Source organism: Phascolarctos cinereus, unplaced genomic scaffold, assembly GCF_003287225.1.
Source record: "Phascolarctos cinereus isolate Bilbo 61053 unplaced genomic scaffold, phaCin_HiC Scaffold_1;HRSCAF=81, whole genome shotgun sequence".
NCBI lineage: Eukaryota > Metazoa > Chordata > Mammalia > Diprotodontia > Phascolarctidae > Phascolarctos > Phascolarctos cinereus.
Window position 1 is genome coordinate 275,011,933 of NW_027555514.1, and position 16,285 is coordinate 275,028,217.

The following is a 16,285-nucleotide window of genomic DNA, read 5'->3' on the forward strand; positions in this document are numbered from 1 at the left end:
AAGGAAGGAAGGAAGGAAGGAAGGAAGAAAGAAAGAAAGAAAGAAAGAAAGAAAGAAAGAAAGAAAGAAAGAAAGAAAGAAAGAAAGAAAGAAAGAAAGAAAGAAAGAAAGAAAGACAGGAAGGAAGGAAGACAGACAAAAAAGGAAGGAAAGAAAAAACAAAGGGAGAAAGGGAAAGAAAAAAAGGAAGGAAGGAAAGGAGAAAGAAGGAGAGAGAAAGAGAAAGAAAGAAAGACAAAAAAGGAAGGAAAGAAAAAAAGGAAGGAAGGAAGGAAGGTAGAAAGACAGAGAAAAAAGGAAGGAAAGAAAAAAAGGAAGGGAGAAAGGGAAAGAAAAAAGGAAGGAAGGAAAGGAGAAAGAAGGAGAAAAAGAAAGAGAAAGAAAGACAGACAGACAAAAAAGGAAGGAAAGAAAAAAGGAAGGAAGGAAGGAAGGTAGAAAGACAGAGAAAAAAGGAAGGAAAGAAAAAAGGAAGGGAGAAAGGGAAAGAAAAAAGGAAGGAAGGAATGGAGAAAGAAAGAAAGAAAGAAAGAAAGAAAGAAAGAAAGAAAGAAAGAAAGAAAGAAAGAAAGAAAGACAAAAAAGGAAGGAAAGAAAAAAGGAAGGGAGAAAGAAAGGAAAGGTTAAGAAAAAAAGGAAGGAAAGAAAAAAAGGAAGGGAAAAAGAAAGAAAAGGGAAAGAAAAAAAGGAAGGAAAGGAAAAAGGAGAGAAAAACAAAGAGAAAGGAGGAAGGAAGGAAACAAACAAACAAACAAAAGAAAGTATATAATCTGCTCCTTGAAGCCACCAGGGGAACAGGTGTCAGTTCCCTGGCACAGGGAGCTCTTGCACCTTCTCTACAATGTATAGTCTCAAATTGCTGCCCAGAGCACTGGGAAGTTAAGTGATCTACCCAAGGTCACACAACCATTATATGTCAGATTCAGGACACGAGCCCAGTTCTTTCTGGCTCTGAGGCCAGCTCGCTCTCTGTCCACTACAGCACACCAAGGACAGGGACTCTTTCATATTTGAATTTTAATCCTTTGCCCCAAGCATGATGTATTGTACATAGTAGGCATTTACTAAGTGCTTGCTAAATTACACATGTTGTCTGCTTCTTTCAATGTATTGATCAGTTTTGCTGGGGGGGGGTTCTTTTCTTAAAAAATTCTTTGTTATACGGGATAGCTCTCAGTGAGGGAAGAAGGAATTTCAATGATAGAAAACAAACGATAACAGAGAAAAATATATGTTAAAAATAAACAAATAAATGCTTCTGAAATTAAATATACACCCACCCCCAAATAGCTGTCTTTGCTTGCTTTTGTTTGTTTGTTTTTCACGGAAATCTGCAGGCAGACTCTATCCTAGAAAGCAGCCATGGCTACTGGGTTGCTGTGTGACAAGAAACGGATGGGACACAGCTCACCACTAACACCAATGATATTTTATAAGTGGGTCTAACCAGGTGCATCCAAGGTCATCATGAGGGTTAAGTAGGCTGCCATCCCAGCTGGCCATTTTGTAAACTGAACCCTAAAGACTGGCTTTCACCAGACCCTGAAAGACTCTTTGGTCTGAGATGTGGGGTTGGTAGGGGGTGCCAGGGAAGCATCACTGACCTTCATAAATGCTGATGATGTGGGGATGGCTGAGGGACGACATGATCTCAATCTCCCGTCGGATGTGAACCATGTCCTGCTCATCTTTAATCTTATCCTTACGGATGGATTTTATGGCAACCTATAAAGTCAGGAAATGAAATGTTATTCGGGGATCTAAACAGATGCAAATCAGCCATTGAAAGAGTTGGGAAAATAAATACAGATGTCACTTGGCAAGATACACAATGAAGAAAACAGAGATTGGGGGAAAAAAAAGAAAAGAAAAGAAAAACTCTGTCATTTCTTTCATTTATAGCAAAAACACCCTTTCCACAGACACAGGAAACATGAATTGTGACCAGGGTCTTCCTGGTTGGGGTCTCCCTATGGCTCATGCTTAACAATGATGGGGTCATTGACAGGAGAACATCAACATCTTGAAACAAAGCAAGCTAAAACCCAGTTTAAACAGTGCCAAGGATTAAATGGGCCACATACCCCATCCAACCCACACAGGCAGCTCTTACATCTGTGACCGTGGAACAAAGCCTCCATCACATGCAGTGAGCATGACCAGTTTAGACACCACTTTTTTCCCCCACTTGCCATGTTTCTGAAACTGACAAGAAACTTCAGCCTTCACTACGTCAAGTAAAAAAGGCACCAACAGTCCTGGGTTGGAGCCCAAGCTACATAGCTAATCCAGCTCTATGACCTCAGGCAAATCACTTTGCCTCTCCTGTCCTCAGTTTCCTCATCTCTGTAATGGGATAATAATCCTGCACTAACCCATCTCAAAGGGTTGTCATAAGGACAGCATTTTGTAAAGATTTTGCATTTGTATCCAGGTACATAGTAAGGCACTTAACAAATTGACTAAACTTGAGATTTAGTGAGTGAACCTCTTCTACCAATGGATATTGATACATTCTAGGGAATTCAGAGTCTTGTACAGCTGCCTGCAGCATCGAAAAGTTAGACAACTTACCCAGGGTCACACAGTCAGTATGTGTTAGAGGAAGGACTCATACCTGATTTTTCTGACTTCGAGGCCAGCTTTTAATCTCCAGTCTTCCTGACTCTTAAGTCTAGTACCTATGGCAAGCTGACCCCCCAAGAAGAGACTGACTGCGCTGGTCCCCAAAATCAGATGCCAAAAACTCTAGGTAAATGTGGTCTCTGAAGAGAGTTACTGGATTAAATGAAACAGCTAGTGAAGAAAACCATGGGCCAGTTTAACCCTCATGTAAACCAAGGTGATATAAAAGGCCAAAAAATGACGGCAGACAACCTACAAGGAAAAACCTGCCTCCATCGGAGCCATCTCTGTCTGGCAACAAGCTGGTAATGCGATCTGTCTGTTTGGCATCAAGAAAAAGAAAAAAATGAACTATTTGGGTATAAGACCAAAAAAATTACTGGCAGCTACAGAAATCCTGGTTCTGCTGCACCAGCAGACCCCTTGAGACTCTCCTCCTATGACGTCAGCTCTGACCTGAAGGCTTCCTTTCATGGATGACAGACAGGTCAGCCATCCATCTGGATGGTGAGAGCATGAAACTCCCCAGAGAAAACCCATCCTCAGTCAGTGACATGCCATCAAACCAAGCCTCATCTCCAGGTCACAAAATGAATGATAATCAGCTTCAATGACCCTTAACTTTCTTTTTTTTTTCCTTCCACAGATAAAGGTAATGGCCATCTCAACTACTGATATACTCCCCAACCCCAATTTCTATCAAGAACAAAACTGGAACATTACTGGAGCATAAGCATTCATCGATCGATCAGTCAATTAGTGAGAGCCAGTATACTTGAAAGACTTAGAGTCAGGAGATCTGAGCTCGAGTCCAGTCTTGACCACCTGACTATAACCTTGGAGAAATCATTTCACTTCTCCAAGATTTGCTTTATTATCCCCAACAACAAAATAAAGAGGTTGAAATTGATCATCTTCCCAATCCATCCTCCTTCTGACATTCCACATTCTAAGTGCTATCCCAGCTCTTGACTTCCCCCATTCTAAAGACCCTCTCAGCTCTGACATTCCCTATTCTAAGCTCCCTCCAGCTCAGATATTCCCTGTGCTAAGGGTTCCCAGCTCTGTTTTATGTGTAATTCCAGGGCAAATTCTTAGAGCAGCCTACTTCTATGTCAGAGGGTGGTGGGGAAAGCTCTTGGGAACTCCTTAATCCCACTGCTTGCACTTCTGGGGTAGCTCACAATCTGTAAAGTGCACTCCTCCTACCAGAGAGGTAGGGAAAGTGTTAGTAGTCTCATTTCACAGATAAGAAAACTGAGGCTAGTAAGACTTCCCAAAGGCCAGGAAGCGAGGAAGGAGGCTATTTGTGGAATCCCGGTCCTTTGGCTTCAAATTTTGTGTTTCTCCCCCACCCCCCACCCCAAGGGACTGAAAGGTTTTCTTTTTTTTCCCCATCAGGGAGTTGATAAAGGGGAAAAGAGAGAAAATAGATTGTTAATTGAATTTTGTAAATTGACTTTTTTAAAGCAAGAGCTTAAAGACCTTTTGCCAAGCTCTCTTTTATTTCTACAATTCTCTGGGAGGGAAAAATACATTGGGAAATTTTGGTGATGTAAAAATCAAAGATATGAGTTAAAATGTATTTAAAAAATAATAAAGGTTATTTGGACCAATCCTTTCCCGGTCCATCCAGGAGACAGCGGGGAGGAGGCCTCACAAAATGAACCAGAAACAAACCTTACCAGAGTCTCCTTATCCCCCAGCTGAGCCCCACGGCTCCCTCTCAGGCTAACGGAATAACACCAGACAGCATCACCCTCTCTAAGTGCCCCCAGTTTCTGTCATCCTGCTACAACGACTGCAGAAATGGGCCTCAGAACCCTCCCTTTTCTTCTTTGACCCCTGGCATCTTTAACACTTTTCTTGGGGGGCAGGGGGGAAGGGAAGCAGGCTGTGAACCCATGTCTAGACCATGTAGACAACCAGGATGTGGGTGGCTCTTGGACTCACTCCTGCATTCTTATATGAACTAAATACAGGCCTGGGGGTGGAGGGGGGGGAGGGAACACCCCTCTGATTATGCAAGGGCTGCACTTGGCTGTGCAGAAGAACTCAAGAAGGCTCCTATTGTCAGATACACAATAAGGACAAATTCTTTCCCCATCCATAGTCCATGGAGGGATAATACCATTCATGGGGGAGAGGGGATTTGGGGGGGGAAAATCCAGCTGGCTTGTGAATCCCAGCTAATCATTAAGAAACAGGCAACCCTACCCCTGCCTCCCCATCTGCCAAAGGGGATGCTGAAGACAGGGAATAAAAGGGAAAATGTTTGGATTCTCAATACAACTCCATTAAGTGCCAGGGAAACTGACGGTGTCTGAGCAACATTGGACAAGCTTGCTCCCCACAGTTCTGCCAAAGCCCCTCCTCTTTCCATTCTAACCCTCCCATTGACCCTGTAAAAGAAGTATGATGGTTTTGGCTCCAACTCACCTCCCAAGGATGCTGTGAAGAGAGTGCCTAAGAGGGATATATGCTTCTTAGGGAGGAATCCTAGAGTGTCAATGCAGGATGGAACCTCAGAGACCACCCCAGCAATTGAGGCAGGGTGGGTTCAAAGCCTACCTTTGGATAGAGTACTGGCCCTGAAGTCAGAAGGTCCTGAGTTCAAATTCGACCTCAGACACTTGACACTTACTAGCTGTGTGACTCTGGGCAAGTCACTTGACTCCACTGCCTAGCCAAAAAAAAAGCCTGCCTCAGATACTTCATACTTGTGGTCAAATCAGTTGAGTGCTCTGTGCCTCAGTTTCCTCATCTGTAAAAGTGAGGACTCAATGGCCTCTAAGGTTCCCCTCCAGATCTAAGACTATCATGCTACCTATGTGACCTTGGACAAATCACTTAACTTCCTTGGACCTCAGTTTCCTAGTTTGCAAAATGAGCAAGTTAGTCTAGACCCCTAAGGTCCCATCCCCCTGTAACCAGTGACCACACTGGACAAGCTCAGAGGGACTGGCCATCTTTCCTAAAGTCACCCAGCTCCTTAGCCAGTAGAATGCTACTATTTGAAGGCAAGAGGTACTCAGGAAGAGATGGGGGAGGACAGAAGACAGTGTTCATTTTTATTTTTTCTCATCTTTGTATTCCCTAGCACCCAGCAGAGGGCCTTGTACACAGCAGGCACTTAATAAATTTTGTTGACCTGAATCACAAACAGAACCAGGACAAGAAAACAAGATTCTAGAGTCCCCGTTCAATGCTAAAACATTGAGTAGAAAGGTATAGGCTGTAAGTCTTCTAGGGGGCCAATGAATCATAAAATCACAGATTTAGAGCTGGAAGAGATGTCTGAGGCTGCCTAATGCAATCTTCCCATTTAATAGATGAGAAAACCGAGGCTCAGAATGTTGAATAATTTGCCCAAGGTCAGTGAGTGGCCGAGTCAGATTTCAGACATAGGCCTTTTGACTAGAAATGCAGTCTTTGCCCTGTACTGTTGAGGTGCCACAAAGCAGAATACGCCAGTGATGAGTGACTGCTATAGACAAGGAAGGATGGAGGGTTAAGAGGAGGAAGAGATCTTTGTGGACTGATCAGGGAAGGCTGGGGGACAGGGACAAGTGGGAAGAAGAAAGAGGTTCTCACCCGGTTGTTACTTAGGGAATGAATCGGGGGTGTGGGCTCCTCACCTCATGCCATCTTCACTATTCCATCAGCAAACTCACTTCCCTGATAAATGTCTTTATTTAATTCAAGCACTGCCAGGTATAAGGGAAAACACCCTGCATTTGGGAGCTCTAGGGATAGATGCTGAGGCAAACAGTCCCAATCTCCAAGGGTGCCATAGTGTCCAGAAGTGTTGGGCCTAGAGCCGAGAAGACCCAAGTTCAAATCCAGCCTCAAACACTTCCTAGCTGTGTGACCCTGGGCAAGTCACTGCACCCTGTTTGCCTCAGTTTCCTCATCTGTCAAATGAGCTGGAGAAGGAATGGCAAACCACTCCAGTATCTTTTCCAAGAAAGCCCCAAACAGGGTCACAAAGAGTAAAATACAACTGAAATGACTGAACAACAAAAATAGGTATAATAAAAGCACCTCCCCCCACCCCAGGGTTGTTGTGAGGATCAAATGAAATAATTGTAAAGCATTTTTAGCGCAGCGCCTGGCACACAGTAGGTGCTATATAAACGTTAGCTATTACTTGTAATATTCACCTGCACTTGCTCTAAAATTTCTAATCTTACAGAGATACCTAAGGAGGCTAAGTGACTTGGGTTACCATGTGTCCAAAGTTAAATCTGAACCTAGATCTTCCCAATTTTAAAGCAAGCTCCCAGTCACCTATGCCTTGTTAGCTCTCCCCACCCCCAAGATGGTTACTGAGTCATAATTTAATTTTTTTTAAATGTCTGTTATAATAAACTCTTCAAAAAATTACCGCTCGCTCTCAGAGAAGCCACAGGCACCTTACCCATAAAGGACGCGTGAGTTGGCCGGCTCAGGAAATCAGGTGTCGTGGTTAATGTCACCCGGGATAGCCCATTTAAAATGCATCCTGGAGTCTAGACGTTGCAGCGTGGCTGGTAAAAGGATCTCTTTTGCACGGGCCACCCTACAGTTGGATGCGTCAAACCTCTGCAGAGCACCTGGCTTACGATCAGACCCATGGGTTTCCCACCATTGGCCAGCCAATTCCCATCTCCTGTTAAATCCAACAGGCCATTGTGGCCGGACACTTTTCTCTTTTGAACAGTTATACACACACTCTCGAGCTTTGCTGAATGCGTTTTTCCCACTTGTGGCTGCTATAGATGGGAAGAGCTTTGACCATCATAGACAACAGCCGTAAATCTCTGTGAGGTTTGCTCCCAGGGGGGTGCAACGCAAGGGGCTGTTATCAGGATAAATAGGGTTCGGGGCAAATCACACTCTATCCCAACCTCAGTGTTCTCTGCCCCCAACATACACACACACACACACACACACACACTTTTCTTCAAGGAACACCTAGCTAACATTTTTTCAGATGAGAACAATGAGACCCAGAGAATTCAAATGATTCACCCAAGGCCATTCAAGATGGCATGCATACGCTGCTCCTTTGACTCCAAATTGGCTTTGAATCATGAAAGCAAAGGACATTACAATCAAAGGCATCCTTCTGGACCTTGATCCAGCAACTGAGGTTCCGCCTACCTCCAGGGTCACTTTTGTTTTTGTTGTTCAGTCATTTTCAGTTGTGTTTTACTCTTTGTGACCCCATTTGGAGTTTTCTCGGCAAAGACACTGGAATGGTTTGCCATTGCGTTCTCCAGCTCATTTGACAGATGAGGAAACTGAGGCAACCAGGGTGGAGTGACTTGCCCAGGGTCACACAGCTAGGAAGTGTCTAAGGCCGGATTTGACTCCAGGCCCGGTGCTCTATCCATTGAGCTGCCAAAGAAACTCTAAACTAGACCTTGACCTTTATCCTACTCTTGGCTCTGCTACCAACAATCCAGATCACTTTCTCTCTCTGAAACTCCATTTCCTCTTCTATAAGAATGAGGGGAAAATGAAATCTATAGATTTTTGCCTGAAGTCCATCACAGCTCCAACCTTTCACAGTTCTGTCAAAATCAGAGGTACATCAAGTCCTACCACTGAGGTTGTGGGTTGTTGTTTTTTTAAATCAATTGCCCAAGGGGCAGCTAGTGGCCCTGAAGTCAGGAGGACCTGAGTTCAAATCTGGCCTCATACCAAACACTTGACACGTACTAGCTGTGTGACCCTGGGCAAGTCACTTAACCTCAATTGCCTAAAAAAAAAAAAAGATTTAAATCAATTGCCTGAATAACTACTTGAATTTACAAATTTTAGAAATACGAAAAGATTTATTTAAGTTTTCAAAACTCTGATCAACACAGTGACCAGTCATGATTTAAGAAAACTGAAGGTGCTGCCTTCTGCCACATATATTGGGATTTTCTCACTACTGCTCATGTAAGCAAATGTTCAGTATTTAAGTAATTAGAGAATTTTTCTTATGAAAAGCTATGCATTTGACTGTTTTGCCTTGAATTAGGAGAATTAAACACTTATATATTTTAAACAGAAAAAAAGAAAGAAAGAAAACGAATAATGAGGAATGCACTCTGCTACCTGGCAGTGGGACGGTGGACGAGGGGTGCGGAATAAGGCATACTTTTTCAGATACAGCCAACGTGTGGATTTGTTCTGGCTAGCTAAAAATATTTGTTACAAGGAAGGGTTCTTTGGGGGAAGAAAGAGAATCATTAAAAAGAAATAGCAGTGTATAGGTATTGGGACAGTAACTGTAGAAAATTCTGTATTAAGATCAAGCTCAAATGCCTCTTTTGTAAAACCTTTTGTAATTTGGCCCCATCACCTTTCAAAAATGATGTCTTTGTCATCTGGAATCCTTGATTATACCACTTTTATGGTATGTAAAAAAAAAGAAAGAAATATTATTTTTTAAATAAAGTAAAAAGCATCAATAAATTATTTTAAAAGTGAGGCAGTATATCACAGTGATTAGAAACCCAGGAAGAGCTCAGTTTAACTCCTGCCTCTGACACATACTGACTGTATGATCATGGGCAAGTCACAACCTCTCTGAAGCCTTAGTTTCCTCATCTATAAAATGGGGATAATTATAGTCCCTCTCATAGGGTTGTTGCAAGAATGAAATAATATAAGTGCTTGTGCAAACTGTATCACAAAAATAATAACTATTATTATTATTATTATCCTTAAGGCAACTCTATGTAAAAATTAGGCAGGAATCTTTAAAAAACACTTTGCTAGGGGCAGTTAGGTGATGCAGCGGATAGAGCACTGGCCCTGGGGTCAGGAGGACCTGGGTTCAAATTCAGCCTCAGACACTTGACACTTACTAGCTGTGTGACCCTGGGCAAGTCACTTAACCCCATTGCCTAGGGGGGGGAAAAAAAACCACTTTCCTATCAATATCATCATCATCCTCAACGAAACTGATGTTCAGCCCAGAGAGAAAGTTTAGGAGGAGGAGGAAAGGCTGGAGACAGTCTAGCTGTCTTCAAATAATCCAAAGACTGTCAAAGGGAAGACCTGTTGCACATAGCTCCAAGGGACAGAATGAAGACTACAGATGGAAGTAACTTGGGGGGAAACCAGCTCAATGTAATCAAAACCCTTTCCTAAGAAGGGGAGTTCTCAGAAGGCAACTATCTCCAGGTTCTCTGAAGATGAAAAAGCTATCTTGGGAAGTACTGAGCTGCTCATCTCCGGGTCTTCCACCACTCCTCAGGAACACACAAAGTAGGAGTCAGAGCCCCCCCACCCCAAGTAGGCCTTAGACTAAACTGTGTCTTGTATCTGTTCCTATGTGAAGATTCTGTGATTCTAGGAATCTATGCAAGAAGACTTATCTTGTCAGTATTTCAGATAAGTGAAGACAACTTTTATTTAATCCCAGGGTTGGCAGCTTTCCGGCCATTCATATGGTGAATTTATATTTAGAACAAGACTGAAACTACATAAAATGCCAAGATCTTTATAGACATTTGGGGGAGGGGTTTGTCTTAGAGAAGGGTCTAGAGGCCACTCTCCACAAAGAAGGAAAAATAAAGTTACCCTAACGGCCGACCTGGGCAGCGAGGTGGCACCATAGTATACAGAGTTCCTGGAGACTCCTCTTCATGAGTTCAAATCCAGCCTCAGACACTTATTAGCTGTATGCCCTGGGCAAGTCATTCAACTCTGTTTGACTCAGTTTCCTCATCTGTAAAATGAGCTTGAGAAGGAAATGGTAAATCACTCCAGTATCCTTGCCAAGAAAATCCCAAATGGGGTCACAAAGAGTCAGAAACGATTGAAAAAACGATTAAAGAAAGAGGCCAACCTAAGTGGAGCTCTTCTTGGCTTTGTCCAAGACTGAGCAGCAGTGACCCCACTGATGGAGGCTGCTTAGGAGGAGGGATGTCTCAGGAGCCTTGTCCTGCCCGGCCCCAGAGAGTAGAATTGGGAGCTATGGATGGAAGTTACAAACAGGTCCATTTAGGCTCAATGGGAGGAAATGCTGCCTAAGATACAGAGCTATGAGTAAGTGGAATGGGCTAGCCCTTGAGAAATTCATAGATCTAGAGTCGGAAAGGACCTCAGAGATTTTGTAAATCAACAAACTCATTTTCTAGATGAGGAAACTGAGGCCCAGAAAGGAGAAAGGATTGACCCAAGGTCACATAACCAGGATTTGAACCCAAGCCTTTTGACTCCAAAGTCAGCTTGCTGGCTGAGCACTTGTTCAGTTTTCTCATTTATAATGGAGATTCTTCATGGGCATGAGTTGAGTTAGACAGCCGCTGAGGCCTCTTCTCGTTCTAACTTTTCGGTCACTGCTATTCACATAAGAACAACACTAATGAGTAAATAAAAGCATGGGGGCTGCTGCCCAGGAGAATGTCACGGAGCCCCACTAAGCCTGGAAATCAACCAATGACAAATGATCAGAGGTCAATGCTGAGCCAACTCCATGGGACAATCAGGCAGACTTCATTAAAATCACAGCCATAATGCATCACGTCCCTCGAGGGGCTCCAGAATCTCCACCATGGGACTCCCAAGACCTTTTCATCTGGTAGACTTTCTTCCTCGAACCTTTTCTAAGAGCAAATCTATTTGAGAACCAAGAGCTCTATGTTTGATCACAAAGCCCCATTCCCCAGACAGAGGGTTGGGATGGAGGAGGGTGGGGAGAGCCAGGGAAGGGACCGGGTGGAGAGAGGGTTCCACCCATGGCAATGGCAGGAGAGGTAGAAGGGAAATACCTTCAGGGAGTTGTTTTCCCTTTAGAGAATGTCAGCATACCCACAGACAATTACTAATGTAACCGTCATAATTACAGCCCACATTATACAACACTTGAAAAGTTTACAGGTTTTACTCTTTCGTCACCAACACTGTTTTAACCTATAAAAAGGAAAAAATGGGAAGGGGGATTAACTCATAACTTTCCTGCTTCCCAGAAGCAGATGTGGTCCCATCAACGACAATCGATGTTTTGGACCCCGTTTCCAGGGTATGTCCCAAGGGGATCCGAGACAAAGGTGAAATACACACATGTACACACATATGTATGTTTGTGTATGTGTATACATATGTATACACACACACACACACATATCCATAGCAGCGATCTTAGTGAAAATAAAGACCTGAGAACAAAGTGAGTGCCCATGGATGGGGAAAGCCTGACTCAATCACAAAAGTGGCCTCCAACTCAAACTGTGCCGCATACTCACATAGAAAACCACAAATTCACATTATCTATGCCATGTTGTGCTTTTAGTTATTTTGTTACACATTTCCCCCTTATATTTTAATCTAAGACAGTCTGACACCTCTGAAGCACTGTATCTGAATGTGATAGAATATTATTTTGTGATAAGAAATAAGAAGTGTGAGGAATTCCTAGAAGCATGGAGAAGTTTGTCTGAAATGACAGAGACTAAAATACACAGAGAGAAGAAGAATAAACTCAGGGACTGTTGTTCAGTCATGTCTGACTATCAGTGGCCCCATTTGGGGTTTTCTTATACTGGGATTGCCATTTCCTTCTCCAGTGGATTAAGGCAAACAGAGGTTAAGTGACTTGCCCCAGGTCACACAGCTAGTAAGTGTCTGAGGCTAGATTTGAACTCAGATCCTCCTGACTCCAAGCCCAGTGCCCTAATCACTGAACCTCTTAAGGACTACAACAATGTGAATGAAAAGATCAATAATAGCATGTTGAACTGAGTAACTAAAAACCCAGTGACAGTCCTGGAGAACAGGTAAGAGCAGACAGGTGGGGCGCTATTAGGGCAGAATAGGATATACAGTCAATTGCAGCCACACTATTGAGTATTTTTGAATAATTATTTTTCTTTGTAACAAGGAAAGGTAAACTATGGAGGTGGGCCATGTCAGAAAAAGGCAAACTGCATCCACAGAATGTTTTGTTTTATTTTGGTTTTTTAAAAGAAAAGATTCTTTGACATTTACTCGTTGTGTGACCCTGGGCAAGTCACTTAACCCCAATTGCCTAAAAAAAAAAAAAAAAAGATTCTGTGTCTTCCTCTGAGTCCTAAGAGCACTGAATCTAAGAGGACTTGAATTCAAATCCTTACTAGCCATCTAATCTCGAGGGTCATTTAATCCTCAGAGCCTCCGTTTCTCCATCTGTAAAATGAAGGTGCTGCCTATCTCACTGTGTTCGTGTGGGATCTCTAATTTATAAATAGCAAGCAGGGAGGGTTGGATGGAGGGGGTAAGTAAGAGGATTGCAAGCTGTGTGGATAAAAAGCCCAAGGAAAGGGAAGCAAAGATGCTGCCTGACTCATTCCCCCTGCGGTCCTGTTAAGTGCCCCAAGATACTTTTTCAGGATTCCATTGATGCTTTCCATGTTTGGATGATAAATGTCAAGTCTGACTTTATTTAAAGAGGTTGGAGCAGCTTGGAATCTCAAAGAGTTATCAACATGGAGATTTATTCCCTTCCCTCTGCTCACCCTTTCAAGGACTGAGCTAAAAATGGCAGCCTACCACCGCAAGCGGTGATTCTGCATGAGAAGAAGGCATGAGGAACTATGGGATGGCAGGAAATCAGCTCCTTTTTGTCTGCGTTTCCTCCTTAGGGTTTGAACTCTGATAGCACTGGCCAAAACCCCAAAGTGAGTTTATGAGAAGGCTCACGTCAGAAGGTGCCTTCCTACCCACCAGAAACAACGCAGAAAAAAAAAAATTCAAAAATGGTGTTGAAACTAGGACTGGCAAACAGGGCCTTGCACCGGGGCACCGGACTTGGACGCAATCAGAAGCAACAGCTTGGTTGGGAAGACTAATGAGTGATTGTTGCTTCTGATGTACCAGGCATCATGCTAACCCTGGAGCGAGCTTCCTCTAGTCAGCAGAGTAGAGTTAAACTGCATAGGGTGTAAGAGGGCTGAGAAGACAGGAAGAGACCAGTTTGTGCAGGGTTTTCAAAAACCTGAACAGACGGGCCTCATATTTGATCCTGGAGGCAATAATCATTGGAGCTGATTGAAGAGGAGGGATAACAGTCAGTCTTGAGCTTTAGCAAGATCAGTTTGGCCGCCGATGGAGGACGGGTTGGAGGCAGGCAGACCCACCAGCAGGTTATTGCAAGAGTCCAGGCACGAGGTGACGAGAGTCTCCCAGCCCTGTACGCCAGTGCCGTGGGTTAACACAAAGGCCGACAGGCGAAATTCCCCTAGTTCAACTTAAGATGCGTCCACGAAGGCCAGAACCAGAGAGCACAAAAATGAGGCAATCTCAAGTGCGTTTCTCCAGTTGCCAAACAGCTGCTTACTTCTGCCTTCCCCCACTGTCCAAAGCCAAATGCAATATCCGATTGGAATTTCTGCAGAGGAGAAGTCAAGTCACTTTCCTTCCAGGTTACAATTTTCCTGGAACACCACAAGGCGAAGGTTACATGTAAACTGGAAGAACTAAAGGAGTGCGTCTGATTGTTCTGCGTCTGTTTATGTCGTGGCTTGGAAGAGCCCAGGCTTACACAACTTTTATCTATCAGCCTCCAAGCACAGTGGAACTGAGCCAGCACACACGTGGCAGAGAGACAAATTCAGTGTCGCAGAGTCTGGTCCTTCGTCTACACGAGAAGAGGGCTCCTTCCAGAAGCGGGAGATCCTAGGATTTAGACCTGGAGAGATCCTTAGAGATCAACTTGCCTTAACCCCTCATTGTACAGAAGGGGAAAATGAGGTCCAGAAAGAAAAAAGTGCATTAAGACCATTGACTTGTAAGTGATGAAAAGAGCCTTGCGTTCTAATAAAGAAATACAGTATATAAAGGAGAGCTGCAGAGGAATGGAAAGAGAATGGGGCGTGAGGGAGGATTTCAGAGAGTCAAGGGAGGGACCAGGAGAGGAGTGAACGGCTGCCCTGGATCCTTCCTTAAAATGGAGATCCTAGGGGCAGCTAGGTGGCACAGTGGATAGAACACTGGCCCTGGAACCAAGAGGACCTGAGTTCAGATCTGTCCTCAGGCACTTGACACTTAACTATAGCTGTGTGACCCTGGGTAAGTCACTTAACCCCTTCACCTAGCCAAAAAATAAAAAATTAAAATAAAATAATATGGAGATTCTAGGAAGAAATCACCAACTGGAAGAAGAGGCGCCAGGAAGAGGTGCAAAGCTGCAAGGGCATCTCCCATAAAGTGAAGCTCACTCCTTTTACAGAGGAAAGACAGGGTATGGGAAAGTACTAGCTTTGGAGTTGGTGAACCACGGTTCAAATCCTGCTTCTGTCGCTTCCTACATATATAACATCTATGAGTTTATGCAGTCGAAATGACTTTAGACTAACAGCTTCAAAGCTGGAAGGAAGCTTAGAGCGCACCTGATCCAAACTACTCATTTTATAAGGGAGGGAACTAAGGCCCAGAGAGGAAATGACTTATGATCATAGAGGCGGAAGGGAGCTCTGAGGACTCATCTAGGCCAACTCCATCATTTTATAGAGGGAGAGGCAGGCCTTGAAGTGATAAGCAGGAGAATCAATCAGGGTGATTGGGCCTTGGTCAGTGTCTCCGGATGCCACACACCTAAGTATCACAGGTGCTTAACCCAAGTCCTCTCCCAGCTCTTTATCTTCTGTCCTCCCTATAGACCCTCCATTCCGCCAGTAATAAGCTAAGCTGGAGAGTGACAGAGAGTCATAAACCTCCTTCCAAATCATGTTTTGTTTGGCAGCCAGATGAATCGCTTGCCTTGTAGAAGGGCAGGGCTGCATTCTTCCAAGCCCGCCACACCCAAGACATCGCTTTCCATCAAAACTCTTAGTTTCCAAAGCTCCACTTGACAGCATCCCACACGAACAGACACATTGCTGGAACGTTTTTTTTTTTTTGTATCCGCGCATGATTAATTCATTGAGAACATTTCTTTTACTTATTAACTTCATTCTGAAGACATCAAGTCTCCTCCCACTCCAGTCCACCCGCCGACGTTCCAGCTATCGAGGTGATCTTCCAGAAGCACAGGTCTGACCACGTAACCCCCCACTCAGTAAATTCCAGGAGCTCCCTATCACCTCCACGATCAAATAGAAAATCTTCCGTTTGGCTTTTAAAACCTTTCATGTCCTGGCCTCTTCCTACCTTTCTAGTCTTCCTACACATTACTTCTCGATCCAGTATTGTGGTCTGCCCTTCCTTCTCGAAGAGGACCATGACATTTGGGAAGGTGATGCCATGACTTGCAAGTGAATTGGATTTAAGTGAGGGAGGGCTGTGCAAAGCCCCCAGCCTCCCTCTCTCCTCAGAGCCATTTGAGTCGGGTGGCAAGATATAGATAAAGATATAGATGGCCTTGATCCAGTGATACTGGCCTCCTTGCCCCCACAAGATAATAATAATAATAATAATAATAATGGCTAACATTTATGTAGTATTTACCTATGTGCCAGGTGCTAAGTCCTTTACAAATATTATCTCATTTGATCCTCACAAGAACTCTGTAAGCTAGGTGCTATTTTTACCCCCATTTTACAGATGAGGAAATTGAGGTAAACAGAGGCTACGTGACTTGCCCAAGGTCACAAGGCTAGTAAATATCTGAGGCCAGAAAGAGCTCTGGTCTTTCTGACTCCAGGCCCAGTACTTTACCGCACCACCTGACTGACACATCTCCTGACGCCAGGCAGTGTCT

At 43.9% G+C, this 16,285-nt stretch overlaps 1 protein-coding gene across 1 annotated transcript in view; it reads right to left on the reverse strand.

Annotated features, from left to right (window-relative positions):
* NUAK1 (NUAK family kinase 1) overlaps positions 1 to 16,285 on the reverse strand; it is a 78,005-nt gene that overhangs the window by 42,343 nt on the left and 19,377 nt on the right. The window contains exon 2 of the mRNA XM_020982414.2: positions 1,605 to 1,725. Coding sequence (XP_020838073.1) covers positions 1,605 to 1,725 — 121 coding nt within the window. The remainder of the gene's footprint in view (positions 1 to 1,604; positions 1,726 to 16,285) is intronic.